We start from the raw sequence: 27,855 nt of genomic DNA, 5'->3' as shown, positions 1-27,855 counted from the left end.
CTGGGCTAGGGAAAATAATCATAATCCTACCTGCAAAAGAGGGCCAGCTGAGCAGAGGGGTTCTTGCAGTTTCACCCCTTCAAATAACCTGAGCCCCCCAGACCTTGGGAAAAGGAGAGAGGGGGAGGCTGGCCGGCTGCCTGCTTGGCACCCCAACTCCCTCCAGGACCCCCAGCTGCTCTACCTGGCCCCAATCCCTCTTCATACATCCAGGACCCACAAGGACTCTGCCACGCAGCAGAGGGATGGATGGACGAATGGCTGAACAGACAAGCACAAAGCCGCTCCTTCCTTTAGAAACCTTTAATTGTGCAGATAAAACTCTTGATCAAAATTATTTGTCACAGTGTGAAAAAGGGCCCTTCGCAGGGCTGCCCCAGAGAGGGGGGATGAGGGAGTGGGCGAAGCAGCCGCTTCACAGTGGCTGAAGTTGCCTGGAGCAGAGGTGCCTTTTAGGGCGGGGGGCAAGGGAGCCCGCAGGCGCACCAGACAGGGGCTCTGGGTCCATCTGACCTCCACCCTCTGAGTCTCCTCGGATGCAGTTTGGCACCAGCGCATGAGGGAGACTTGGTGCTGCTCCGCCGCCTCCAGGGACGGATGGTCTTTGTGGCTGTACCAGGGTCCAAGGCAGGCAGGGCAGCGTCTCCCCTCCTGCTGGAGCTGGGATTCCAAGCAAGATGGGGGGGGACCCTTTGGGCTGACCATAGGGATGGGGCACCTTGGCCAGCCAGAGAGGGAGGGAAGGAGGGAGGGAGGGGCTGCTGACTTCCCCACCTCTCCTCCATTTCCACCTCCCAGCACTGACTTAGCCAGGCCAGCCCCGCAGGAACATGGGCGCCATGGCCAAGTCGCTTCTAGGCCAGAGAGAGAGAGAGAGAGAGCGCAAAGCCACTCCTTCCTTTAGAAAGCTTTAACTGTGTAGATTGAACTCTTGAACAAAGTTTGTCACAGTGTGAAGAATGGCCCCACTGCATCCCAAAGGGACAGGGGGCCCTTGGCCGGCCAGAAGAGGGAAGGAGGGACAGCTGATTTGGGGACCCCCATTTTCTCCTCCTAAGCCAGGCCAGCCCCAAAGGAACGTGGCCCTGCAGCTGCTGGGGCACAAGAAGCCGCTTCTTGGTCAGAGAGAGGGAACTGCCCTCCTTCTGCCCCCATGACACCTCTCCCTTGGAAGTCAGTGCCCGGCAAGAACCAAGCAAGCCCTTGGCTGTGTTCCCTGAGAAGAATGTTGGCAAAGTTTGAGCAGGAATTCAAACCCCACGTGGGGCAGACATTCGGCCCCCCAGGCATCACAGTTCTATGAAGGTGGGAGAAATTTCTCTGCCCAGAGTCCACTGGTGTCTCTGGAATGGCTGCAGAAAGTGGGGGGCTGTATTGTGAGCGGCAGCCAGACTCTGGTGGAGAGAGAGAGAGAGAGAGAGAGATTAGCATCTCATGGACAGAGATAGATGTCCTGGGAAAACAAGGCCCTGGTGCAATAGGGTTGGGGGTCCATGCCTGCCCAGATGTCTCTCGGTTGGTGGCCCTGACAGGCTGGAAGCAAGTGAGGGGATCTTCCTTCTGGAGCCTTCTCAAAGACTTCAGAAACAGAGGGGCTGCCAAGGTGGAGGAAGAACGGGATGGAAGTGTCTACATCCCCTCATAGCGCTGGGGCTGCTCCCTAGAGAAGCCTCAGCACTGAGGCCTCATCTGGCAGTAGCAGCAACAGCAGCAGCTGCCAAGCAGCGGGCCCAAGTCCTCCCCACTCCATCCATGGGACCCCAGACCCTCTCCCACCGCTGGCTGCAGCGACTTCAGTCCCACAGAGGGTCCCAGAATGCTTACGTGGTCACTGTTTGTGGGGCTGGGTCTCATCTGTGGTCTGCAAGGGGGCACTGGCAGTGGGCTGCATGCGGATGGCGTCGGCACCTAGGGGGCAAGCAGAGTCCACAGGGACTGTATAAGGGGTGCGGGCAGCTGGACTGAGCATAGGAAAGAGCAACTGAAACAAGGTTCTGAAACAAGTATTGGGACTCCGACAAACACACCCACCCTATGGAGATCAAACCACAAACACCTTTTCTCGCCATGAGTCACCACGTCTCCACAGACCCAGCCAGCGTTGTGTCTCTGCATCCTTCCCCTTGTTTAGCCCCCCTGCAGTTAGGCCATTCCCTGCCCTGCCGGATGCTCTCACCTCCATCCTCCGCCCGAATCTGGGCCTCCAGGTCCTCCGGATTGACGTACTTGTAGGCCTCCTCGTCCTCCGGCGGGCGGCACTTCCCACAGCAGAAGCAGCAGCAGCAGCAGCAGCAGCAGCAGGTCAGGAGGCTGCAGCACACCATCAGTGGCTGGAGAGGGAACAAGGTCAGCCTCCTTCCTTCTGGTACCCCAACCCTGCGACCTCTGCAAGGAGGGGCAGCCCTTGGCTCCCTCCCTCCCTCCCCCTGGCCCCCACCCACCTTGAACCACCACTTGGACATCAGGAAGTAGTACTTGACGCTCTCCTCGCCAAACTGCTCAGAGACGTAGAGCCCCATGGAGCCGTACTCGTCGTAGATCCGCCGCTTGTTCTCATCGCTGAGGGTGGTGTTGGCGTTGTTGATCTCCTTGAACTTCTCGGCTGCTTCCGGGTTGTCAGGGTTCTTGTCTGGGTGGTATTTCAGAGCCAGTTTCCTGAGGAGGAGAAGGAGAGTGGGGAACAGGGGACACCCCAAACCATAGGCTTAGTGCAGGCAGACCAGGGTAAGGATGATGGCACAGCCCCACTCTCCCGAAGAGGGTACCATCAGCCCCCTGGACCCCTCTTCCTTGACTGGTGAGATGCAGCTGCCTGGGCCTTTCTCAACTAGCACGGGGGGGGGGGGGATGGGACGACAGGAACCTGGTGCATACACTGAATGCTCCGGGTGCAAGCCTGGACCAGGAAGGCCCCTCCACATCCAAGCCCCAAGGGCCCCACTCCCAGCCTGGTTTAGAGTAGACAGCAAGGGCCAGATGACCAGTGGTCCATGGGGACCACTTGAAAGCAAAGTAGGTTGTGACACACATGGATTCTGATCGCTGCCCTGAGCATCGGCTCTCCCCCCAGGGAGGTGGGCTTGCCTGCATTATGGCTAAGCACTAACAACTGCTCAGATCCACACAAAGGGTTAATTGGCACCTAGTAATCCCTGAAGCAGAACCTAAACCTCCTAAAGATGCCAGATCTTGTTTGATCTTGAAAGCTAAGTAGAATCCTAGAGCTGGAAAAGACCACAAGGGCCATCCAACCCAACCCCCTTCCGCCATGCAGGAAGACACAACCAAAGCAAGTAGCATCAGCCCTTGTTAGTACTTGGGTGGGAGACCAAGAAATACACTTGCCGACTATTTCAGAGAAAGAGATGCACAAAACCACCCGAGTGAGGTTCATTGCCTAAGCAAACGCTGTGAAATTAATGAGGGCCACCATATCTTGACAGGTGACTTGAAGGCACACAGACACAGCAGGTAGTTTCTCCTTAATCTGGCTGTTCAAGGCTGGGAAAAGATAAGCTACAGGGAAGCAAACCTTTCTCTCAACAACACACCTGTCCTGTTCTCATCTGCATTCCAAGGGGAATCCAGCCACACTTGCTGAGTTCAACAACCTCCTGCTCTTCTGCTTATTTCTGCATGCAAGAATCCCTTCTAGGAATCTCCCTTCCTCGGCCTCTTTTGTCAAGACAGGGAGGCAGTGCATCCCAGCCCAGGACCCTTTTAGCCAGCCCTGGGGAGTGGGAGTGATGGCCATGGAACAGACCAGTAGCATTCGCTGCTTACAGGCCCAAACTGGTCACTTGCCACAAGAGATGCTGGAAGCCAGCCCAAAGGACTGGGCTGCTTTTTGGCTGTAGAACTCCTGCGGCATCTATTTGCCACCCATGAAATTATTCTCACAGCAGTGTTGTGTGGCTTGGTTCTTCATGTCAAATGAAGTGATGCACCAGTTCAGGACAACCGTCATGGCTGCCATGGGAAAACAGGAGAGGCTGCATGCAGTGGCTGCTCTGCTCACTGAAAGCCTGGGGTTCAAATCCCACCCCCCACCCACCTCCCAAAAAACAGCCTCACCAGGAAGGAGTAAATCCCTCTCCAAATGAGTGTTGGCTACTCCCAGCAGACAGCACAGACAATTGTGGGCAAGGGGGGATGTTAAGGGCATAGAAGGGCCTTGTGCCCCTCCAAGCCACCCTCCCTTGCTGCTGCTTTTCTGCAGCACAAGGCCTTGCAAGCTGCTCCAGAACTTATACACAACCCAAAGCCCCCTGGGAAGACCACCTCATTTCCCCACATGGCTCAGCAGCAACCGCGAGCCCCACAAGAACAAGAGTTGCTAAGGAGTGTGAACCTACAAAACGTAACTCTGTAAAGACACCTAGAGATGTTCCTAGGCTGCCTCTAATGTAAGCCTATAAGGAGAGACGACGATGTATGGATGGGTGAGCAGGGCAGAGCCCTTTCTGTCTGCCCATTCTTTCTGTGCCAGCCTGCATGCCACTCCTGACCATCGATAACTACTAGGCTATCCATAAACCCAAGACTTGTGGCACAAGGAGCTGAGAAAGTACCACACACTTGCAAGGCTCTTCACACCCAGGAGAGCTGCAAAACACTAGGAGGAACTTCCTGACAGTAAGAGATATTTGGCAGTGGAACACGCTCCCTTGGTGTCTCCTTCCTTGGAGGACTTTAAACAGAGGCTGGATGGCCAACTGCCAATGGGGGTGCTTTGATTGAGAATTTCTGCCTGGCAGAAGGGGCTTGGACTGGATTAGGGCCCTATTTGGGGTCTCTTCCAACTCTATGATTCTATGAAAAGAAGGTGGAGTCCTGAGGAAGTTGAACTTTGCACTCAAAGCAGGGTTAGCACAGAAGGGCAGAATATCTGCCCTGCCCAGAAGGCAGCTCCTTCCCATATCTGGGCACAAGGGCAACGGGAAAGAAAACATCAGGCTATGCTATGTTGGCGCTCCAATCTGAGACATTTAAGAAAACTCTGCCCAGTGAAACAAAACACTAGCGACTGAATTCCATACGCAAGTTCTTAATTCACAATAGGAAGCATTAGGCAGAATTGGAAGCTGCAAAGAATAGAAAAACCATACTATTATACTTTATTATTATATTTTACAGAACATAATGCGCCTTATCAGTTTGTTAGCGCTGACTTGGACTGTCTTTAACCCTAAGCCAAAGGGTGGTCACACTTACTATGAAGGATGAAAAGCTAACACGTCTGCCTTTTAAAATTACGCTTGTCCCTCCACGTTTGCTGGGAAGAGGGGCACAGGAACCCCGTGAATGTGGGGGAAATGCAAATAACAACTACACTGTGCTTTTACCTGAGAGGACACCTCTCTAGGAATCTAGGACTCCAGGCAACTCTGTGGCCAACCTCTGCCAGACATGGACCAGAGAGTGGCACTGGAGGAGCTCCAAAGGCCTAGTGGAGTGTCCTCTCTAGGAATCTCTAGGTCCTCCAGGGCAACTCTGTGGCCAACCTCTGCCAGACATGGACCAGAGAGTGGCACTGGAGGAGCTCCAAAGGCCTAGTGGAGTGTCCTCTCTAGGAATCTCTAGGTCCTCCAGGGCAACTCTGTGGCCAACCTCTGCCAGACATGGACCAGAGAGTGGCACTGGAGGAGCTCCAAAGGCCTAGTGGAGTGTCCTCTCTAGGAATCTCTAGGTCCTCCAGGGCAACTCTGTGGCCAACCTCTGCCAGACATGGACCAGAGTGTGGCACTGGAGGAGCTCCAAAGGCCTAGTGGAGTGTCCTCTCTAGGAATCTCTAGGTCCTCCAGGGCAACTCTGTGGCCAACCTCTGCCAGACACGGACCAGAGAGTGGCACTGGAGGAGCTCCAAAGGCCTAGTGGAGTGTCCTCTCTAGGAATCTCTAGGTCCTCCAGGGCAACTCTGTGACCAATCTCTGCCAGACACGGACCAGAGAGTGGCACTGGAGGAGCTCCAAAGGCCTAGTGGAGTGTCCTCTCTAGGAATCTCTAGGTCCTCCAGGGCAACTCTGTGGCCAACCTCTGCCAGACACGGACCAGAGAGTGGCACTGGAGGAGCTCCAAAGGCCTAGTGGAGTGTCCTCTCTAGGAATCTCTAGGTCCTCCAGGGCAACTCTGTGACCAATCTCTGCCAGACACGGACCAGAGAGTGGCACTGGAGGAGCTCCAAAGGCCTAGTGGAGTGTCCTCTCTAGGAATCTCTAGGTCCTCCAGGGCAACTCTGTGACCAACCTCTGCCAGACACGGACCAGAGAGTGGCACTGGAGGAGCTCCAAAGGCCTAGTGGAGTGTCCTCTCTAGGAATCTCTAGGTCCTCCAGGGCAACTCTGTGGCCAACCTCTGCCAGACACGGACCAGAGAGTGGCACTGGAGGAGCTCCAAAGGCCTAGTGGAGTGTCCTCTCTAGGAATCTCTAGGTCCTCCAGGGCAACTCTGTGACCAACCTCTGCCAGACACGGACCATAGAGTGGCACTGGAGGAGCTCCAAAGGCCTAGTGGAGTGTCCTCTCTAGGAATCTCTAGGTCCTCCAGGGCAACTCTGTGGCCAACCTCTGCCAGACACGGACCAGAGAGTGGCACTGGAGGAGCTCCAAAGGCCTAGTGGAGTGTCCTCTCTAGGAATCTCTAGGTCCTCCAGGGCAACTCTGTGGCCAACCTCTGCCAGACACGGACCAGAGAGTGGCACTGGAGGAGCTCCAAAGGCCTAGTGGAGTGTCCTCTCTAGGAATCTCTAGGTCCTCCAGGGCAACTCTGTGGCCAACCTCTGCCAGACACGGACCATAGAGTGGCACTGGAGGAGCTCCAAAGGCCTAGTGGAGTGTCCTCTCTAGGAATCTCTAGGTCCTCCAGGCAACTCTGTGGCCAACCTCTGCCAGACACGGACCAGAGAGTGGCACTGGAGGAGCTCCAAAGGCCTAGTGGAGTGTCCTCTCTAGGAATCTCTAGGTCCTCCAGGGCAACTCTGTGGCCAACCTCTGCCAGACACGGACCAGAGAGTGGCACTGGAGGAGCTCCAAAGGCCTAGTGGAGTGTCCTCTCTAGGAATCTCTAGGTCCTCCAGGGCAACTCTGTGGCCAACCTCTGCCAGACACGGACCAGAGAGTGGCACTGGAGGAGCTCCAAAGGCCTAGTGGAGTGTCCTCTCTAGGAATCTCTAGGTCCTCCAGGGCAACTCTGTGACCAACCTCTGCCAGACACGGACCAGAGAGTGGCACTGGAGGAGCTCCAAAGGCCTAGTGGAGTGTCCTCTCTAGGAATCTCTAGGTCCTCCAGGGCAACTCTGTGACCAACCTCTGCCAGACACGGACCATAGAGTGGCACTGGAGGAGCTCCAAAGGCCTAGTGGAGTGTCCTCTCTAGGAATCTCTAGGTCCTCCAGGGCAACTCTGTGGCCAACCTCTGCCAGACACGGACCATAGAGTGGCACTGGAGGAGCTCCAAAGGCCTAGTGGAGTGTCCTCTCTAGGAATCTCTAGGTCCTCCAGGGCAACTCTGTGGCCAACCTCTGCCAGACACGGACCATAGAGTGGCACTGGAGGAGCTCCAAAGGCCTAGTGGAGTGTCCTCTCTAGGAATCTCTAGGTCCTCCAGGGCAACTCTGTGGCCAACCTCTGCCAGACACGGACCAGAGAGTGGCACTGGAGGAGCTCCAAAGGCCTAGTGGAGTGTCCTCTCTAGGAATCTCTAGGTCCTCCAGGGCAACTCTGTGGCCAACCTCTGCCAGACACGGACCAGAGAGTGGCACTGGAGGAGCTCCAAAGGCCTAGTGGAGTGTCCTCTCTAGGAATCTCTAGGTCCTCCAGGGCAACTCTGTGGCCAACCTCTGCCAGACACGGACCAGAGAGTGGCACTGGAGGAGCTCCAAAGGCCTAGTGGAGTGTCCTCTCTAGGAATCTCTAGGTCCTCCAGGGCAACTCTGTGGCCAACCTCTGCCAGACACGGACCAGAGAGTGGCACTGGAGGAGCTCCAAAGGCCTAGTGGAGTGTCCTCTCTAGGAATTTCTAGGTCCTCCAGGGCAACTCTGTGGCCAACCTCTGCCAGACACGGACCAGAGAGTGGCACTGGAGGAGCTCCAAAGGCCTAGTGGAGTGTCCTCTCTAGGAATCTCTAGGTCCTCCAGGGCAACTCTGTGGCCAACCTCTGCCAGACACGGACCAGAGAGTGGCACTGGAGGAGCTCCAAAGGCCTAGTGGAGTGTCCTCTCTAGGAATCTCTAGGTCCTCCAGGGCAACTCTGTGGCCAACCTCTGCCAGACACGGACCATAGAGTGGCACTGGAGGAGCTCCAAAGGCCTAGTGGAGTGTCCTCTCTAGGAATCTCTAGGTCCTCCAGGGCAACTCTGTGGCCAACCTCTGCCAGACACGGACCATAGAGTGGCACTGGAGGAGCTGCAAAGGCCTAGTGGAGTGTCCTCTCTAGTAATCTCTAGGTCCTCCAGGGCAACTCTTTGGCCAACCTCTGCCAGACACGGACCAGAGAGTGGCACTGGAGGAGCTCCAAAGGCCTAGTGGAGTGTCCTCTCTAGGAATCTCTAGGTCCTCCAGGGCAACTCTGTGACCAACCTCTGCCAGACACGGACCATAGAGTGGCACTGGAGGAGCTCCAAAGGCCTAGTGGAGTGTCCTCTCTAGGAATCTCTAGGTCCTCCAGGGCAACTCTGTGGCCAACCTCTGCCAGACACGGACCATAGAGTGGCACTGGAGGAGCTCCAAAGGCCTAGTGGAGTGTCCTCTCTAGGAATCTCTAGGTCCTCCAGGGCAACTCTGTGGCCAACCTCTGCCAGACACGGACCATAGAGTGGCACTGGAGGAGCTCCAAAGGCCTAGTGGAGTGTCCTCTCTAGGAATCTCTAGGTCCTCCAGGGCAACTCTGTGGCCAACCTCTGCCAGACATGGACCAGAGAGTGGCACTGGAGGAGCTCCAAAGGCCTAGTGGAGTGTCCTCTCTAGGAATCTCTAGGTCCTCCAGGGCAACTCTGTGGCCAACCTCTGCCAGACATGGACCAGAGAGTGGCACTGGAGGAGCTCCAAAGGCCTAGTGGAGTGTCCTCTCTAGGAATCTCTAGGTCCTCCAGGGCAACTCTGTGGCCAACCTCTGCCAGACACGGACCAGAGAGTGGCACTGGAGGAGCTCCAAAGGCCTAGTGGAGTGTCCTCTCTAGGAATCTCTAGGTCCTTCAGTGCGACGTTTGGTTACAGTTGACCACAGAGTTCTGCTGGAGGACTTAAATATTCCTAGAGAGAACATAGCAGCATGAACTATGCCTTCCCTTGATCTAAGCACTAGGCTTCTCCTGATGCAGCCTAGAATCGCACTCTTGGCCTCCCTCCTCCGGAAGTCTAGAAAGCCCAGGAAGAGGCCTCTGAGCCAGGCCCACAGGGACGCGTCCCTTGCCCCGGCCGCCTCCTCCTCCTCCTCACCGGTAGGCCTTCTTGACCTCCTCGGCGGAGGCGCCCTTCTCCAGGCCCAGCACACGGTAGAGACTCTCTCCGGCCCGGGACATCTTCCGCTGCGGACGACCGGCCTCCGCCGCCATCGCGCCCTAAAACCGGGAAGGGAATGGGGAGCGGCGTCAGGGGAGGGACCCGGAAGAGGAAGGAGGGCCGCGGGGCGCCGTGACGCAATGCCTCGCCGTGTGACGTCACAGCTCGCAGCCCATGCCCCCCGACAACACCGGCGCCCCCAACCCCAGCGGCTCTAGCCAGCCAGCGAGCGGGCTTCCCGCCGGGACCCGGCCTGGCTGGCTCTCTCTCGCGGAGAGCGGACCCCGCGCCTGCGCACTCGCCCCCGCCTCAGCCCGACCATAGACTGGAGGAGGGACTTCCCCAACTCGCGCCACCGCGCGGCCGGAGGAGGAATCGCAGCGGCAAGGCAGAAGGGGCGGGGCCCCGCAGCAGACTAGGAAGCGGAGGGCGCCTGGGATGATGGGAGTTGGAGTCCGCCGATGCCTGCCCCACCCCGGGCTCCAGCGGCAGCAGAAGAGACCCAAGGGAGTGAAAGGGACAAGCGCCCCCACAGCTTGGACTGCAGCTCCCAGAACTCCCCCCGGCAGCCCCTTCGCAGCCAGGAGTTGCAGCCCAAGGAAGGCGAGGAAGCTCCGCCCCTCCTGTGCCTCATCAGCCTCATGGGACTGCCAACTCCGGCTGCTTTCTCTCCCTGCAGTCCAGCGTTTGCTCTTGCCTCCTGGGGCGATGGATGGATGGCCGTTGTAACATTGGGAGGCTGGGGGAATTCATCCACCTGAAGCCCTGCAGCCACTGCATCAAAGTAGCAGCCGCAGCCTTCCCTTCCCAGGGCGCTCTGCACATGCCCAGGGGCATAAGAAGACAACAAGGGGCCAGCAAGTGGGATGGAGGCTGGGCCAGGGCTGAGGCCCCCAGGCAGGCCAGAACCCCCCCCCCCCCGCCTGCCCCTAAGCCAGAGAGCGGGCCTTGCAGGACGGTCCCCCCACAGTTCACTCTTCCCTCGGCAGAAATGGAGCCAGCAGGAGGCGCTGCAGGTCTTTTATTCTCCCATACAAAAGCAAGGAAGGCCGCTGAGTACAGTACTGAGAAAAGGGGGGGAGAGGAGGGCACGAGCAGCGGAGGCAGCAGCAGCCCTGGGCAAAGGGCAGTGGCAGAGATTGCCAGCCTGCCTGCCTGGCCCCTGGAGTGGGTCCCTCACACAGAGGCCCTCCAGCCAGAGCCATGCAAGAGGGCACCAGGACGGCCGTGGCTCCCTGCTTCCTCCCCGCCAGGCCCTGGGAAAGGCCTGGCAGCCCAACTCCAGGCCAGGAAGGCCGCCGGCCAGGGCACCACCATGAAGGGTCCTCCCATAAATATCAATAAATACCGGGGGGCTGGGAGAGGGGCGCTCCCTCGCAGCCGCCTGGCCGGACGCATGTCCTGGAGGAGAGGTCCGTCCTGTCCCAATTGTGGCCACTGCCACGCACAGCACCCTTGCTATGCCTGGAGAGGGCTTGGCACAGGGGCACTACCCTAGAGGCGCCACTCGCCACCATTTTCACTTTCGGCCGGCCATCTGGCCAAGAGACAAGGCCCCAGCCTGCAAGGCCAGGTCAGCAGTCCATGCTGTCGCTATCGTACCAGCACATGGTGCCGTCGGTGCCGAAGTATCTGTCTCCGAAGTTACCTGGTGGAACAGGAGTAACAGGAGTCACAGGTACAGTGAGGCAACCCCTCCCAGCCCCTATCACTATTGAGGCCAAAGCCTTCCCACTCAAGCCCATTTCTCCAACTCACCGATGCCAGGGACAATGTGGAACTCCTCATTGACCCTCTTGTCCACTGCTGTGGTGATGATGCGCACACGAGGAAAGGCGTAGGCCACAGAATGGACCCCCATCTCAGCCATAAGCAGTGAGAGCAGGAAGATCTTGTCCTCTTGCACCTCGTGGTCCTGTGGAAGAGCCCCAGCCCACCCCTGTGAGCAACACTGGCAGCCGGAAGGAAAGGGATCCCAAACTGCCTCCACCTCCCTGTCTGTCTCCCCAGGGAAGGGTCTCAACGCACCAGCAGCACTCGCACAGCCATCATGGCAGCAGCACCAGTGGACACCGTGCTGTCCATCAGGATGACATAGTCCTCGCTGATCTCCTTGGGCAGCCGGAGGTAGTGCAGCTGGGAAGAGAGGGGGGTACTATGTCAACTGTCCCTCCTCCCCACAAGGGCCCTGCCCTCCCTCCTCCCCCAGAGACCCAGCCTGTAACCCACCCCTCACCTCTGGCTCCCCGGTGTCATGGTTTGTCTGGATGAGGATTTTGCCCAGGCGGATGTCCTTGCAAACGGCGGTCAGAGCCTGCTCCATGGTCTCACCTGCACGCAGGATGGAAACACCTGTGATCTGGTGGAAGGGAAAATGGCACAGGCTGAGAGTTAGCCAAGTAACCCATCCTATGGCTGCCACCCTGCAACCTTCTTCCTTGGCGTGCCCTCTTACTCCAGCTGCTAGTGTCCAAGTGCCCTCCCTGCACCAAAGCCCCTCAGCCTCATGCCACAGCAGCCCTTGCCCTCCATTGGGCTGTCCTCACACCAAGCGCAAACAGGGGCCAGCCAGAGAAAACCCAAGGCAGGAATGGGGAGCGTTCTAGGAGCAGTTCAGCCGTTTCTTGCCACAGACCCTTTTGGAAGTCACTCACCCGCTGCCGATGGAAGCGCTTCCCCTCATAAACCGTCCCCTGCGGTGTCTCCACAGTCACTGGCTGCAAATGGAGAGGAGAAGGGAGAGGGAGAAAAAAGGTGGTGGGCAAAGGGGGAAATGGCCAAGAGAAGGAGGGAAAGCCACTGCCTCCACCCAAGGACATCCCTCCAGAAACAGAGAGTGTATGGGGGGCAAGACCCACTCCTCAAAGACAGCCTGCAGTAGCCAGGGGAGACACCTACAATGCTTTATTACATAGTGAAACTCATCTCCCATCTTGAATCCAAAAATCAGGGTGGTGTTTGCTTGGTTTTTTTTACAATAAACCATATGGCTGTGACAGTGGCAGAAGCACAGGTGGAGGGACACACCTTGAGGGGCAGGAAGGAGAGGGCATGCTCGATCAGCAGGCGCATCAGGCGCTTGGAGTAGAAGATGAACTCGTCCCGGCTGGTGTCCTTGTTCCTGTGGGGCAGGCAGAGCGGGGGCGCCCAAAGGGCCACCCGGGTTCCTCAGTGCCAAGTGTCCCCCTTTCGCAGACACCCGTCTCCACAGGAATCCTCTTGGAGCGTGGGCCCAAGCCTCCCCCAGACACCTCCTGCTCTGGGGCTGGCATTGCCCCTTGGAGGCGGGAGGGGAAGCCCCTCTGCCCCGGCCTACCTGATGATGGTGTGCATCCCCCGGACCTGCGGTGTGCTCTCCAGGACACTCAGGGTCTTTGGCAAGGGCTGCCCCTGGTGGGCTGATGCCAGGGCCGCTCTGCACAGGAGGAGGAGGAAGGGAGATCTCTTGGATGCTGGCACAGCTGGAGGCTCAGTTATCACACACCCCATACTATGCTGCAGTGGGGCAGAAACAGTGGCACCAGTAGAGGAGCAACTAGGCATATGAGCTTTAGCCTCTGGGCCTTACTGTCTCAAGGCATGAGTGGGAGCCCTTAGCTGCCTGAGGCTAGCTTGGCACCTCTGGGCACAATGTGGGGACAGCAGGCGAGGAGCACCCCTAAAGCCCCCTTGCCCATCCACCACTTCCAACAGGAGGAGCCTTGCTTGACTCCTCTCCATACATACGGGGGAGAGAGGTCTGTGCAGCAGGAAAAAGCCAGCTGAAACTGCTGCTTCCTTTCCCTTTTCTTCTTCTTAATAATACTATCCCACCATTTTCAGGTTTGGGACTCAAAGAGACTTAAAACAGTTAAAAGAGGAACAGCCCCATCTTCCTTTCTCCCAAGGAACACAGAATGGGGATGGAAGACACAGCCTCTCCCTCCGGGGAGCCAAAAAGCTCAGCCAAGCCATCCCCATACACCAGGGTTGGAGGGAGAGAAGGGGGGCAGACCACATTCAGGAGGGCAGCGGGGAGTGGTGGATGAGCACCCCTCCCATGCGTTCCTTTAGTCTCCCACTCAAGGGCTAGAATGCCCAGTGACCAGCATACCTGACTGTGATTTCGCGCTGGGCGATGGCCGGAAGTAGAGCAGGAGGAGCCCACGCCAGGGGAGGCAAAGTCATGGTCAGGGAGGGAGTTGGAGGGACAAAGAAAAACACAGCCAGTCAGTGTGGGGACACCAGCCTTGCGCGGTCTGCCTCCCACCCACCCTCCTCCCAGCGCATCCCCTTCCCCTCGCTTCCCTCCCGGCCCCTCACCTTCTCCAGCTGGCTGTGCACATGCTGAACAATCAAATCCAGTGCCACAAAGTTCTCTCCTCCTAGGAAGAAAAAAGGGAGACAGACCCCATGATCCAGCATGCTTTGGCTCGCTCAACACTATGCCCCCCTCCCCAGGCAGGTGCCCAGAGGCCAACTGCAGGGCATGGCACTGGCGCGTTCTTCTGTTGCTCTTCTTTGGGCTCCAATTAAATTTTTCAACTTTGACAACATTTCAAATACTCCGTAGGTTCCTTTTAATACAGGTAAAAATGCCCCACTGGCCTGGATATGCTGAAGCCTGGTATTTCTAGAATGATCATAGAATCCTAGAGTTGGAGGAGACCCCAAGGGCCATCCTGTCCAACCCACTTCTGCCATGCAGGAACTCTGACAGATGGCCATCCAGCCTCTGTGCAAAGACCTCCAAAGAAGAAGGGAAGGGAAGGATGTTTATGTTTTAAAAACACAACAAAACACTGGGCTGTTCAGAAGCAACACTCAGATTCAGGGCCTCAGCCGACAGCCTCTCCTCAACTGTCATCACTAAATGTGGCCCAGATTATCATGTGAGTGTTGCTTCTGAACAATCCAAGGCCCCTCTCCACACTACAAAGAACCAAGAACAACTGGCATATTGCCTTGGAGGAGGCAGCACCGCATCTAGAAACAGTGGCAGGGCAATGCAGGCTCTGTTTCCACTGGGAGAGCGCATTGCTTGCGCAGACACACCCGCACTCATTCCAATCCAACAGCTCCACCTCCGTTCTCCATCTGCCAGCAAACAAACTCCCAACTTATTTAGACAGGGCATAGGCTGCATCCACACTGCAAAAATAATCCAGTTTGACACCACTTTAACTGGCATGGCTCAATGCTATGGAATTCTGGGAACTGTAGTTTGTTGTGAACCAGAGCTGAATACCTCACAAAACTACAAGGCCCAGAATTCCAAAGCAATGAATAATGGCAGTTAAAGTGGCATTGAACTGGATTATTTCTGCAGTGCAGATACATCCCTAGTGATTTGCAAATTCTGGCCTTCCAGGTGCTCTGGACTTCATCTCCCAGATCTGTCCATTGGCCAAAGTGGCTGAAGCTGCTGGAAGCTGAAGTCCAAAATGCCTGAAGGAGCTGAGTTTGGGAATTACTCCGTTGGGCAATTAACCGGTTGCTGCTTTTATCACCGCTCTTATGCTTTATTTAAAAGCCCTCCATTTTATGCTTTATATACTTTTACACTGTTTTGTATTAATACAATAATACAAATACAATTGATAAAGCACTAATACTGAATTTACCACATTCCTATTAGTTCTCTAAAAAACAGTTCATCAGTAGCCAATAATCATAGTCGAGTCTGGAACATCATCATAACCTTTTATATGGAGTCCGATGGATAAGACCGCCAGAGGAGATCCATTTTGAGTGCCTTCTTAAAGGCCTCTAAGGTACTGATGAGACGGATCTCTTCCGGTAGGCTATTCCATAATTTTGGAACCGCAGCTGCAAACGCCCGATGGGAAGTTGTCATTAACCTAGTATTATGCTGTTCCATACTTCCCAGATGTCCTGAGAGTTCGGGGCGGATTGTGTAGGGAGAGGCGTTCCCGCAAGTAACTTGGGCCCAAGCCATGTAGGCCTTTAAAGGTGATGAACAACACCTTGTATTGCGCCTGGAAGCTAATTGGCAGCCAGTGAAGAGAGTTTAACACAGGTGTTCCGACCGAGGTGTTCCAGTGACCAATCTGGCTGCTGCATTTTGAGCCAATTGAAGCTTCTGAACTTGGTACAAGGGTAGCCCCAAGTAGAGCACATTACAGAAATCTAACCGAGAGATTACCAGTTCAAGTACCACTGCTTCAAGGTCCTTTCGGCCTATCAACCGAAGCTGATACCAAGCACTCCTGGCCGTCGCATCTATATGAGATGACAACTGCAGGGACGGATCAAGGAGTACTCCCAAACTGTGAACTTCGTCCTTTAGGGGAAGTGTGACCCCGTCCAGGACTGGTTGACAAATCTCCAACCCTGGACTTGAGGTACCTATCGCAAGTACCTCTGTTTTCTCTGGATTCAGCCTGAATTTGTTTTTCCCTCATCCAGCCCATTACCGACCCAAGGCAGGTATTCAAAGGAGAGATGACATTCTTAGTCACTGCAACAGCCGGAGACAGAGAGAAATAGGTTTGGGTGTCATCAGTGAACTGATAACACTGTGCCCCATGTCTCTGTAGACCACAAGTTGAACACGAGTCAACAGTGCGATGCGGCAGCTAACAAGGCCAATGCGATTTTAGGCTGCATCAATAGAAGTACTGTATAGTGTCTAGATCAAGGGAAGTCATAGTGCCAGTCTATTCTGCTCTGGTCAGGCCCCACCTGGAATACTGTGTCCAGTTCTGGGCACCACAATTCAAAAAGGACATTGAGAAACTGGAGCCATGTGTCCAAAGGAGGGCGACTAAAATGGTGAAGGGTCTGGAAACCATAAAGCCCTATGAGGAAGGACTTAGGGAGCTGGGGATGTTTAGCCTGGAGAAGAGAAGGTTAAGAGGTGATAGGAGAGCCCTGTTTAAATATTTGAAGGGATGTCATACTGAGGAGGGAACAAGCTTGTTTTCTGTTGCTCCAGAGATTAGGATACAGAGCAATAGATTCAAACTACAGCAAAAGAGATTCCAGCTCAACATTAAGAAGAACTTCCTGAGAGTTAGGGCTGTCTGACAGAGGAACACACTCCTTCCTTGGAGTGTAGTGGAGTCTCCCTCCTTGGAGGTCTTCAAACGGAGGCTGGATGGCCATCTGTCGGGGATGCTTTGATTTAGATTTCCTGCATGGCAGAAGGGGGTGGGACTGGATCAGGGCCCTTGCGGTCTCTTCCAACTCTATGATTCTGTGAGTCTATGAGTTATGCCAACCCTGTTGCCCACTATGCTACTGGGTCATCCCTTTCTAGTCCCTCAACCCTACCCCAGATCCATGAGTACGAATGGCTTCTCATGATTTTCAGACCAAATATAAAATGGGGTGGGTGAGAGGTTTCTGGACTGAAGTGGGGCACCCAGTTAGCCCAGCCAGGGCTTAAGAGTTCACCTCCAGTGTGTCTGGATGCCATGCAGATGAGGGAGACAGAGGGAGCTAGCTTCTTATCTTCATCTCCAAAGACTAGAGCATGAACCCTGGCCAAAACCCTCCTCTTCTACCTTCAAGTTCAAATTACAAGATTCCCTCTCAGTTCCAGGATTTGTTGATTCTAGGACTATTCTCACACTGCAGTGTGTGTGTGTGTGTGTGTGTGTGTGTGTGTGTGTGTGTGTGTGTGGTGGGGAGCACAGTTTGAAGGTAGAAGAGGAGGGTTTTGGCCAGGCTCCATCCTGGGAGTTGTAAACAACAGAAGCAAGCTGTGAGCCGGGGCCTTTTCCCTGCTGCCGCTCTCTGACTCTCCCACACAACGCCAACGCTCCCCACTTGCAACAGAGAACAGCTGAAGCCAGTCTGATTCCCCATAAGCCCCACCAGCATGATTCTGAACGCCCTGAAACTGCCTCGTTTTGACATGACTAATTGCATGGTACACTTCTGGTCTGTCTATTTCTGTACTTTAAAAAATGTACTCTCGTATTCCACCGGGATTTTTAGGTAGAGTTAAACACATTTTAAAGAAACCACCTGGCCTTACTCTAATGTCTCCCAGCCCTGCCCACCTGGGTTCTCTGTACCGCCACAAGGGAGGCCTGGGGGGCCGAGTGGCCATGGTCTAGCAGGACTCCACCTCCCTCCCCAAATGCCTTGTCCTACAGACGGCTGCGTTTGAAGGCGGGTGGCTGGGACAGAATAGGGAGTCTGGTGGTGGACTGTCCGCTCTGCTGTTCAACAGGATGGGGCTACAATCCCTCTCAAGTCTCAAGTCCCCCAGTTTGGGCTCCTCCTGGACTCAACTCCTTCTCAGGTTTAGAGTTCTTAATAGACTTTAAATTTTAATGCATAATTGTTTTACACTTTAATATTGTATAACTGCTTTTTAAATTTCATTTTTATACATTTTAATGCTTTTGTAGTTTTAAATTGCATTGTTTTACATTTTTTGCGCACCGCCTTGAGAGAAAAATATTAGCAGGTTTCACAGAAAAGGCCAGGCATGCATTTGCACAGTTAAAACTAGTGCGCCAGCTGCACTCTTTCCATGAGATGTCAGATCCAACTATGGTGACACGTGCCTTGATTATATTACATTGAGACTAGTGTAACAGCCTCTACATGGGAATGGCTTTGGAAACTCTTTGGAGAGTTCAGTGGGTCCAGAATGATGCCAGGCCCCATCATAGGGAGCATTTGTTGTTGTCATGTGCCTCCAAGTCATTTTCAACTTATGGCGACCCTAAATGAACCTATCACAGGGTTTTCTTGGCAAGTTTCTTCAGAGGGGGTTTGCTATTGCCATCTCCTGAGGCTGAGAGAATGTGACTTGCCCAAGTTCTCCCAGTGGGTTTATATCGCAGAGCGGGGAATTCTGATCTCCAGAGTCATAGCCCACCTCTCAAACCACTATGCCATGCTCCCTGTCTATGGGGAGTATATAACTCCCTTATTGAAACAGCTTCACTGGCTACAAGTTCACTTCCAGGCACAATTCAAAGTGATAAAGCCCTATACCGTTTAGGTCCAGACTGTTTGAAAGGCCATATCTCCCCACATTAATCTGCCAGAACTGTTAAGATCTTCAGGGGAAGGCTTTCTCTCAGTTCCACCGCCATCACAGCCTCAATTGCTGAGGAACGAGGGAGAGCCTTCTTGGTGGAGGAGATCTGTCTTATTACCACCTTGGATGCTTTCCAGAGGGCAATTAAGACTGCTCTCTTCCGATGGGCCTATCCATCTCACCAGGTATAAGATTGCCTGTTATGCTGCATCCCTTGGACTATGAGCACGGAATGAATTTACGGTAACTGTCACGATGGTCGTATGGGATAAAGTTAATTGGCTTTATTCATAGTATTGCTGTAGATTGTATTCTATTGTAAGTTATACTATTGAATGTATTTTATTAGGTTGTAATCCCGTCTCAATCCGCAGGGAGAGGCGGGGGAATGTAAATAAATCATCATCATCATCATCATCATCATCATCATCATATGATCAACTCCTTTCCATGGAAGGCCAGGCTGCTCCCTCTCTGCATTCCTTCCACCAGCAGAGAAAGTCCTAGCTGTTTAAGCACTTTTAATATTTAATGCCCTCAGTGAAGCTTTTTATTAAAGGGTCTGCATTTGTTTACTTATTTATTTATTTTCTTAACTTCTGTATACTTTTCAAAATAATTTTATACTGTTTTAGGGAAGATGATTTTAATTATCTTTAGAATTGTATTGTTATGACTTGCTCTGTGAGCCTCACTGGGTCCCACTCCAGGAGAAAGGCGGCATATAAAATAGGTGAACATGCACCAACTGACTATTCTCCAGTGTTTGATGGAAGACCCAGTTCTGCTTTAGGAGCCATTTTTCATTGCAACCTTTTCCCAAATGGACAAGATGCCAGCGAAGGCAAATGGCTCACTGTTTGAGCTCAGAGAACATCTTGTCTGCTGACACTAGCGCTCTAGTACAAAAATAAAACCAAAACAAAGACTTCTGAACAGTGAAGGTTGCAATCTGGGGAGGCAGAAATTCTAAATGAGAATTTAATCCAAACCAGAATGAACGTTGGCCACACATTTCAAAAGAAATACTGACAACAGGGAAAGTGTCCAGAGAAGGGCAACCAAGAAACCAAAAGTCCAAGGAGGAATATCTTAGGAAGCTGGGCAGCTTTAGCCTGGAGGAGAAAACACTGAGAGGGGATATGGGAGCCATCTGCAAACAGCTGAAGGGATGCTGTCATGTAGAAAACAGACCAAGCCTGTTTTCTGCCACTCTGGAGGGTAGGATGCCAACCCCAATGAATTCAAATGATAAGAAAGAAGATTCCAACTAAACGTTAGGAAGAGCCTCTCCTAATGGCTAGAGCAATACAACAGTGGAATTCACTCTTCAGAAGACGATGAACTCCATCTTTGGAAGTCTTTAAGTAGTGGGTGGATGGCCATCCTTTGGGAATTCTTTAGCTGTATACTCCTGCATGGCAGAAGGTAGTTGGACTACATAGCCTCTTCAGTCCCTTCCAGCTTTGACTATATGAACTCACATGGCAAAAAGAGAGGCCGCCCAGAGGACATACGGTCACCACTGGCCAATCCAAACGAAAGGAAAGGGAGTTGACCGTGAGCCCCCTGCCCGCTTCTCTCACTGGGAACTCCCTCTCAGCCAAGCCGGTCTTCCTTAAAGCTCAGCAAGATACACATGCACATTCACTCCACAGCTTGACAGCGCTCCCAAACGCGCACCCCTTCTCTCCCCATCCCCTGGAAGCACACAGCCGCTGCCAGCCTCTCCCCAGACCCCCTCCCTGCCCCCTCCTCTCACCTCGGGGGACCACAATGTCTGCAGCCTGCATTGTGGGCTCAATGTACTGCTCAAAGGCTGGCTTCACGAACATGCTGTACTGCTTGATGACGCCAGCCACATCTCGGCCACGCTCCATGATGTCCCGCTTCAGCCGCCGCACTAGTCGGATGTCTGAGTCAGTGTCAACAAATACCTTCATATCCAGGAGCTGTCAGGGAAAAGGAAAACCCACAGTTGTCTGAGCCTGGATGAAGCCCCCGACCCCAAATCTCACTCTCGATCCAGGTGAAATGCAGGCACTACTCCCTGTTGCTCTCTTGAGGGAGACAGTGCACCTGGAAAGGCAATCCGCCTGGGAAGGGGCTCCGGAAGGGAGTCCAGATGCCAGGCTCTGCTCCAGACCCAAGGTTCTCCCATTGCCACCCACTTTACCCAGCCCCTTACCTGCAAGAGCTCCTTGTTGGCAAATGCCAGTATCCCTTCAAAGACAATCACATTAGCCCCATAGATGGTTTTCTGGGAAAGGAGGAAAAAAGAAGATTCAGCATCTCAACAATCAGCTGGCAGAGGTGTCCTCTCTTTCCCTGGAGGACAAGCCATGCTCAAGAGAGGCAGGATGCCCCTCTATTTATCAAGAAGTGGAGGGTGCAGCTGGCCATCTAGGGATGGACATCCTTGAACATCTGAAGAGATGTCATAGAGAAGATGGAGGAAGCTTGTTTACTGCTACTCCAAATACCAGGAGACAGTGCAATGGATTCAAATAGCAAGGGGGAAAAAGTTTCCATTCAGGCTACATTCCAGAGGAAGGACCTGGCAAAACTACTTCTGACTATCCCTTGCCTATGACAAGCCTACGAAGGCTTTTCATGGGGTGCCATAAGTCAACAAGCGACTTGAATACACATACACATTCACGCACACACACACGTTACAAAAACCTATTTTACTATGTGGACAGTTCAGCAGTAGAACATGGACTGCCTTGAGAAATAGTAGACTCTCTTTCTATGAGGGTCTTTAAATTGAGGTCAAGTGGGCTTCTTTCAGGAGTGATTTACATTTATATTCCTGCGTGGCAGAAGTGGACCAGACAGTTCTCAGGGGGCCCTTCCCACTCATGAACTCAAGGACCTTGAACCTGTTGTACATGCTTTGGTAACCTCTCGATTGGATTTCTGCAATGCGCTCTACATGGGGCAACCCTTGTACCAAACCCGGAAGCTGCAATTGGTGCAGAACATGGCAGCCAGACTGGTCGCTGGTAGTTCCAGGTCGGACCATATAACACCTATTCTAAAAGACCTTCACTGGCTGCCTACTCGCTTCTGAGCTCAATACAAGGTTTTGGTTTTGACCTATAAAGCCCTAAATGGCTTGGGCCCAGGGTACTTGGAGGACCGCCTCTCCCCATATAATCCGCCCCGCACACTCAGAACATCCAGGACAAATCTGTTGGAGGTCCCTAGGTCAAACCTTGCACGGACCTCTCAGAGGGCTTTTCATAGAATCATAGAATCGTAGAGTTGGAAGAGACCACTAGGGCCCTGATCCAGTCCAACCCCCTTCTGCCATGCAGGAAATCCAAATCAAAGCATCCCTGACAGATGGCCATCCAGCCTCTGTTTAAAGACCTCCAAGGAAGGAGACTCTATCACCTTCCGAGGAAGGAGTGCATTCCACTGTCGAACAGCCCTTACTCTCAGGAAGTTCCTCCTAATGTTGAGGTGGAATCTCTTTTCCTGTAGCTTGCATCCATTGTTCCGGGTCCTGTTCTCTGGAGCAGCAGAAAACAAGCTTGCTCCCTCTTCAACATGACATCCTTTCAAATATTTAAACAGGGCTATCATATCACCTCTTAACCTTCTTTTCTCCAGGCTAAACATCCCCAGCTCCCTAAGTCGTTCCTCATAGGGCATGGTTTCCAGACCCTTCACCATTTTTGTTGCCCTCCTTTTGCCATCGCTGCCCCTTCATTTTGGAACAAGCTCCCCGCAGAGCTTCGCTCCGCCGCCTCACTAGCTATCTTCAAGAAAAATCTGAAGACGTATTTATTTCGGTTGGCCTTCCCACCTTAGTTAGATTGTTTATTTTCCTGCCCCTTATTTTTCCCCTTTCGACTCCGGTTCGCTGTAAATTAATTCTTCCTTTTCTTTGCCCTTGACAAGTGTATTTTATCGATTTCCTGTTCCTGTTTTTTGTAGTAATGTTTTTAACTTTTATATTTGAATTTTCATTTTCTATTGTAATGTTTTTAAATTTTGTAAGCCGCCCTGATCATATCTATGGAAGGGCGGGGTAGAAATAAAACTTATTATTATTATTATTATTATTATTATTATTATTATGATCCTATGTTCTGTCTGCTGCCTTCCTTCCCTTGGTGGTGCTCTTCTTATTTTCCAAAGCTGTAAGAGCCCAGCCTCCTTCCCCCACATACTGTGCCATGGGACTGCTCCTTGGAGAAGGACAAGGCTGGTGCAGGCAACGGCTTGAATCCACAGAGGATGCCCATCCCCAGGGGACTTGCTCTGAGCTGCCTGTCCTACAGCCCTTGCTGGGAGGGAGGACCACTGGCCACTCCAACTGCAGGACCTCATAGAGCAGCTGTTCTCCCTGCTCTTTCTTTGGAGGTCTTTAAGCAGAGACTGGATGGCCATCTGTCTCAGGGGATGCTTTCATTGTGAGTTTCTGCATGGCAGAATGAGGTTGGACTGGATGGCCTTTAGGGTCTCTTCCAACTCTTTGATTCGATGATTCCACCTGGAACTTGCTTGGGGAGGCCAGGGGAAGCCTCATCGACCAGCTATCATCAGACTTCCAGGGTCACTCGTATGCACGCGCGCACGCACACACACAAAGGGTCAGGGATGTGGGGTGCAGTTTCCACCTTGCGGCCCCGTCACGCACCCACTCCTTGCGCCGGCTGTGTGTGGTGAAGTCATAGACAGGGACTTTCACGCTTTTGCCCTCCTTAAGCCTCCGCAGAACGCTGATCAGGAGGTCAAAGTCAAAGGCGTCTGGGTGGTCAAAGTTGTATTCATTGCGGGCGGCTGCCTCCTGCTGCTCTTTGTTCAACACCTGGGAGAGAAGAAAGAGGGGCACAAGGGGATGACCAGGGTGTGGTTATGCATCCCTGAGGGTCAGTCTGGAGCTGGCCAGGCCGGCCATCCCACTCTCTGCCCCTTGTGCTGTTCTTGAAGGGTGGCCTGAGCCCAGGGCACCGGATGTCTCTTCCTGGCCGCCCACCTTGTAGAAGCTGTCCATGGAGAGGAGCACCACCCAAGGGACATCCAGCGCCTCAATGATCTTGTTGGCCACCGTTGTCTTGCCGGATGCACTGCCGCCACACAAACCTGCGAGGACGACGAGATGAAGATGCCCAATCATCCCTCTCAGATTATGGGGGGGGGGGGGCAAAGGTCAGAGGGGCTACCCCAAAGAGAGAGTGCCCTTGCGGTGGGCTTGGATGGTGCCTTCCTTGGAGGCAGAAGGGGGTCTCTCCCATGGATCCTGTGAGGCCAGACCCCGGCCCAAATGGGAGTCAAGGGGGAGACTCCAGACCCACTTGCCCAAGGGTAGGAGGCCATGGGCTCCCCCTTTCCTCACCAATCACAAAGGCCTCCTTGAAGGGGGTCCCGGTCTCATTGTACCAGGGGGGCCTTCCAGCCGTGTAGATGGTCCTCTTGCTGGTCCGCAGCAGCGGTGGCTCCGTCTTGGACTGGCTGGTGGTCCTCTTGCGCGGAGAAGGTGGCGGAAGCGGCAGGTGCCGGGGCAGGCTGAGGGGGGCAATAACAACCACATGTTTTATTTTTACCCCTATAAGATCCAGGCAGCATTACAACAACAAAAACCATACAATACAATAGAAAATCCCATTCCCCCCAAAGTAATAAATAAAATAAAATAAATAAAACTTTTATTTATATCCCGCTTTTCTGTGACAGGACAAAGTGGCTCACAACACGTTAAAATCCACATTTAGAAATTTATATCCCAAATTCCCCCCCCCCCTTAAAACAGGATTAAACATGTTACAATTAAAATATCTATTAAACACACACACACACACACACACACACACACGAACATATATATATATATATATATATATATAGGTCAGAGCGGTGGGCTAATCCATGATGTGGGGGCAGCCATTCTGTGGCCGGGTGCTTTTATTCAGGAAAGGCCTGCCAGAAGATGAAGGGAATGCTGTGGATGTAGTATATCTTGATTTCAGTAAGGCCTTTGACAAGGTTTTCCATGACATTCTTGTTCTAAAATGTGGGCTAGACAAGGCAACTGTTACATGGATTTGGAATTGGTTGACCGGCTGAACCAAAAGAATGCTCAACAATGGCTCCTTTTCATCCAGGAGAGAAGTGACCAGTGGGGCCCAGTGCTATTCAACATCTTTATCAATGACTTGGAGGAAAAAATTGGGGGAATACTTATCAAATTTGCAGATGGCACCAAATTAGGAGGAATAGCTAATACCCCAGAGGACAGGATCAAGATCCAAAATGACCTGAATAGACTAGAAAGCTGGGCCAAAGCTAACAAAATGAAATTCAACAGGGAGAAATGTAAGGTACTGCACTTAGGGCAGAAAAATAAATGCACAGATATAGGATTATGGGGGACACCTGGCTGAACGAAACGACATGTGAAAGGGATCTAGGAGTCCAAGTAGATCACAAGTTGAACATGAGTCAACAGTGTGATGCGACAGCTAAAAAGGCCAATGCGATTTTAGGCTGCATCAATAGAAGTATAGTGTCTGGATCAAGAGAAGTCATAGTGCCACTATATTCTGCTCTGGTCAGGCCCCACCTGGAATATTGTGTCCAGTTCTGGGTGCCACAATTCAAAAAGGACATTGAGAAACTAGAGCCATGTGTCCAAAGGAGGGCGACTGAAATGGTGAAAGGTCTGGAAATCTTGCCCTATGAGGAACAACTCAGGGAGCTGGGGATGTTTAGCCTGGAGAAGAGAAGGTTAAGAGGTGATATGATAGCCCTGTTTAAATACTTGAATGGATGCCACATTGAGGAGGGAGCAAGCTTGTTTTCTGCTGCTCCAGGGAATAAGACACAATGGAGCAATGGATGCAAGCTCCAGGAAAAGAGATTCCAGCTCAAGATTAGGAGGAACTTCCTGAGAGTAAGGGCTGTCCGACAGAGGAACACACTCCTTCCTCAGAGATTGTGGTGGAGTCTCATTCTTTGGAGGTCGTTAAGCAGAGGCTGGATGGCCATCTGTCATTGGGGATGCTTTGATTTGGATTTCCTGCATGGCAGAATGGGGTTGGACTGGGTGGCCCTTGGGGTCTCTTCCAACTCTGTGATTCTATGATTCTAAGAGACCCGTCTTGACAGCTGGCAATTTGACGGATCTCGTCCGTCTGTCCGTTCCGTAGTCTGGGAGCCATTGCAGAGAAGGCCCTCTGGGAGGGAGCAGTTAGTCTGGTCTTTAAAGGCTGCAATAGATTCCTCCCAGAGGACCGGAGGGTGCAGGGGGAGGATTATATGGGAGCAGGCGATCCCTCAAATAGGTGGGGCCCAAGCCAGGTAGGGCTTTAAAGGTGATAACCAACACCTTGTACTGGGCCTGGAAACTAACAGGCAGCCAGTGAAGAGATTTAAAGATGGGTGTGATTCGGTCACTCCTAGTTTTTCCGGCGACCAGCCTGGCTGCCATATTTTGCCTAGATGAAGTTTCCGGACTAGGCACAAGGGTAGCCCCATGTAGAGCGCATTACAGAAATCAAGTCCTGAAGTTACCAGTGAATGTACAACAGTCTCTAGGTCCTTTACTTCCAGGAAAGGGCGCAGCTGGTGTATCAGCCGGAGCTGATAGCAGGCGCTCCTGATTGTCGCATTCACTTGGTTCGTCATGTGAAGCGATGGATCTAGGAGCACCCCCAGACTGCGAACACAGTCCTTTGTGGAGACCCCATCTAGGACTGGAGGTTGCAACCCTGTACCTGGTTTGGGGGCCCCTACTGTAAGTACCTCCGTTTGGTCTGGATTGAGCCTGAGTTTGTTTTTCTTCATGCAGCCCGTTACCGCTTCAAGACACTGATGGAGGGGAGAAATGCCATCTGTTGTCATAGCTGCTGATATATTTGGGTGTCATCCGCGTACTGATAAGACCTGCCCCATGTCTGCGAATGATTTCCCCAGCGGCTTCATATCATGTTGAATAGCATCGGGGGCAGGATGGCGCCTTGAGGGACGCCACATTTAAGCTCCGTTCTGGAGGAGCGACTGTCCCTGAGCATCACCCGAGAGGAAGGACCGGAACCCCTGGAGTGCAGTGCCACCGGTTCCTAGCTCTGCCAGGCGTTCCAAGAGGATGTCGTGATCTATCGTGTGGAAGGCCGCTGAGAGGCCTAGAGGCACCAACAGGGTCAGGCTTCCTCTGCCAATGCCTAGGCGCCAGAGCAACCCTGGCAGTCAGTCTCCACCCCAAAGCCTGTCCTGAAGCGGGAGAAGAGGGTCTCATGGTCTGGGAACCTGAGTTCCAAGTGGAAGGTTTTCTGGAGGAAGGAGGGATCCTTGCTGTCTTGGCTCCCATCTCTCTGGCCAAACTACTACTTCTTGGGTCTCTTCTCAAAGATAATAACAATATATTTATATCCCGCCTCTTCTGTTTTGTACAATACACAACAATAAAAACAACAAGCCCCACAAGAGCCCGGCCCAACCCTCCCTCCTTTGTCCGGAGGCCAGAGCTGGACAAAGGCCAGTGCCTAGGCGCCAGAGCAACCCTGGCAGTCTCCACCCCAAGCCCCGTCCTGAAGCCGGTTTGACCTGGGCCTAATGGCCTGGCCTTCTCGAAGAGGGCAGATGGGAGACAGGCCCCTAGTTCTTCATCTCCAGGGGAGGTTTCTTCAGGAGCGGTCTAACAACCGCCTCCTTTAAGCCGGCTGGAAGACAGCCTCCCCTCCAGGCACCAGCCCCTGGACGGCCAGCCTTGATGGGCAGCGATCGGGGGCCGTGCCGTCTTCCTGACACTCCCAAGGATCTGGCCCATGCCCTCGGGATTCACAAGCCCAAGCCCGGCGGCTTCACTGGGCTCCTCCTCGGCCGATCCAGGTCCTCGGGCCAAGGGCTCTGGCAGGGGACCGGGGCCAGTGCCCTTGCCACCCGGAAGAGCTCCGCAGACGCGGCGCCTGGAGAGCAGAGAAGTCCTCCGAAACAAAGCAGCACAATCGTCCCAAGAGAACAAACCCCGTCGGGCTCGAGGCTATGGCATTCTGGGAGTTGGAACACGTTGTGGGGCCTTGCTTCCTTAAGCTCCGCTCCGCTCTGGGCCCACAACGAACTCCAACTCCCAGAATGCCATAGCTTACAGCCAGACAAGCTAAAGCGGTGCCAAGCCGGGTTATTTCTCTTGGGCGGACGCAGCCCATGCGGGGCTCACCCTTCCTCCGCCGTTCTTCCGCCCAGAGCCGCCATCTTGGTCCCACTCCTACCGCCTCCGCCTCTCTTCCGGCCGCGGAGCACGACGGGAAGGCGCCAAAACCCAAGCCTCGCCGGCCGGCCGGCCAACCAATCCTTCACTGCGCATGCGCGCCGCGCTGGAGAGACTTTGCCGTTCGCAG

The 27,855-nt window shown here is 53.4% G+C and overlaps 2 protein-coding genes across 2 annotated transcripts; both read right to left on the bottom strand.

Annotated features, from left to right (window-relative positions):
- Window positions 1-288: 288 nt before the first annotated feature.
- Window positions 289-11,134, bottom strand: LOC149310277 (dnaJ homolog subfamily C member 5-like). The gene is made up of 6 exons (XM_089528623.1): window positions 11,101-11,134; window positions 9,436-9,557; window positions 2,442-2,655; window positions 2,177-2,330; window positions 1,825-1,908; window positions 289-1,394 (listed from the first exon to the last, which is right to left on the bottom strand). Exons 2-5 carry the CDS (start codon window positions 9,549-9,551, stop codon window positions 1,829-1,831), a joined length of 564 nt encoding a protein of 187 aa, XP_089384749.1. The 5' UTR covers window positions 9,552-9,557; window positions 11,101-11,134; the 3' UTR covers window positions 289-1,394; window positions 1,825-1,828.
- Window positions 10,505-27,855, bottom strand: LOC149310276 (uridine-cytidine kinase-like 1). Its single transcript, XM_089528621.1, has 15 exons — window positions 27,675-27,855; window positions 23,856-24,025; window positions 23,496-23,602; window positions 23,157-23,327; window positions 20,691-20,762; window positions 20,265-20,454; window positions 13,801-13,862; window positions 13,592-13,608; window positions 12,815-12,913; window positions 12,526-12,619; window positions 12,153-12,215; window positions 11,735-11,857; window positions 11,527-11,634; window positions 11,257-11,413; window positions 10,505-11,146 (listed from the first exon to the last, which is right to left on the bottom strand). Exons 1-15 carry the CDS (start codon window positions 27,707-27,709, stop codon window positions 11,073-11,075), a joined length of 1,542 nt encoding a protein of 513 aa, XP_089384747.1. The 5' UTR covers window positions 27,710-27,855; the 3' UTR covers window positions 10,505-11,072.

This window comes from Sceloporus occidentalis, unplaced genomic scaffold, assembly GCF_023333645.1.
Source record: "Sceloporus occidentalis isolate IW3139 unplaced genomic scaffold, rSceOcc1.0.p SCAF_6, whole genome shotgun sequence".
NCBI classification, from domain to species: Eukaryota; Metazoa; Chordata; class Lepidosauria; order Squamata; family Phrynosomatidae; genus Sceloporus; species Sceloporus occidentalis.
This window is presented reverse-complemented; position numbering and strand designations above follow the sequence as displayed.

Bases quoted from the DNA above. Each gene is read 5' to 3' on its own strand.
- LOC149310277 (XM_089528623.1), bottom strand. From the start codon at position 9,551: ATGGCGGCGGAGGCCGGTCGTCCGCAGCGGAAGATGTCCCGGGCCGGA. The intron at 2,656-9,435 runs GTGAGGAGGAGG...TCTCCTCCTCAG, and splicing joins GAGGTCAAGAAGGCCTACCG to GAAACTGGCTCTGAAATACC. The intron at 1,909-2,176 runs GTGAGAGCATCC...CTTGCCCCCTAG, and splicing joins GATTCGGGCGGAGGATGGAG to GTGCCGACGCCATCCGCATG.
- LOC149310276 (XM_089528621.1), bottom strand. From the start codon at position 27,709: ATGGCGGCTCTGGGCGGAAGAACGGCGGAGGAAGG. The intron at 20,455-20,690 runs GTAAGGGGCTGG...TTTCCCTGACAG, and splicing joins CCAACAAGGAGCTCTTGCAG to CTCCTGGATATGAAGGTATT. The intron at 11,147-11,256 runs GTGAGTTGGAGA...CTGTTCCACCAG, and splicing joins CCACATTGTCCCTGGCATCG to GTAACTTCGGAGACAGATAC.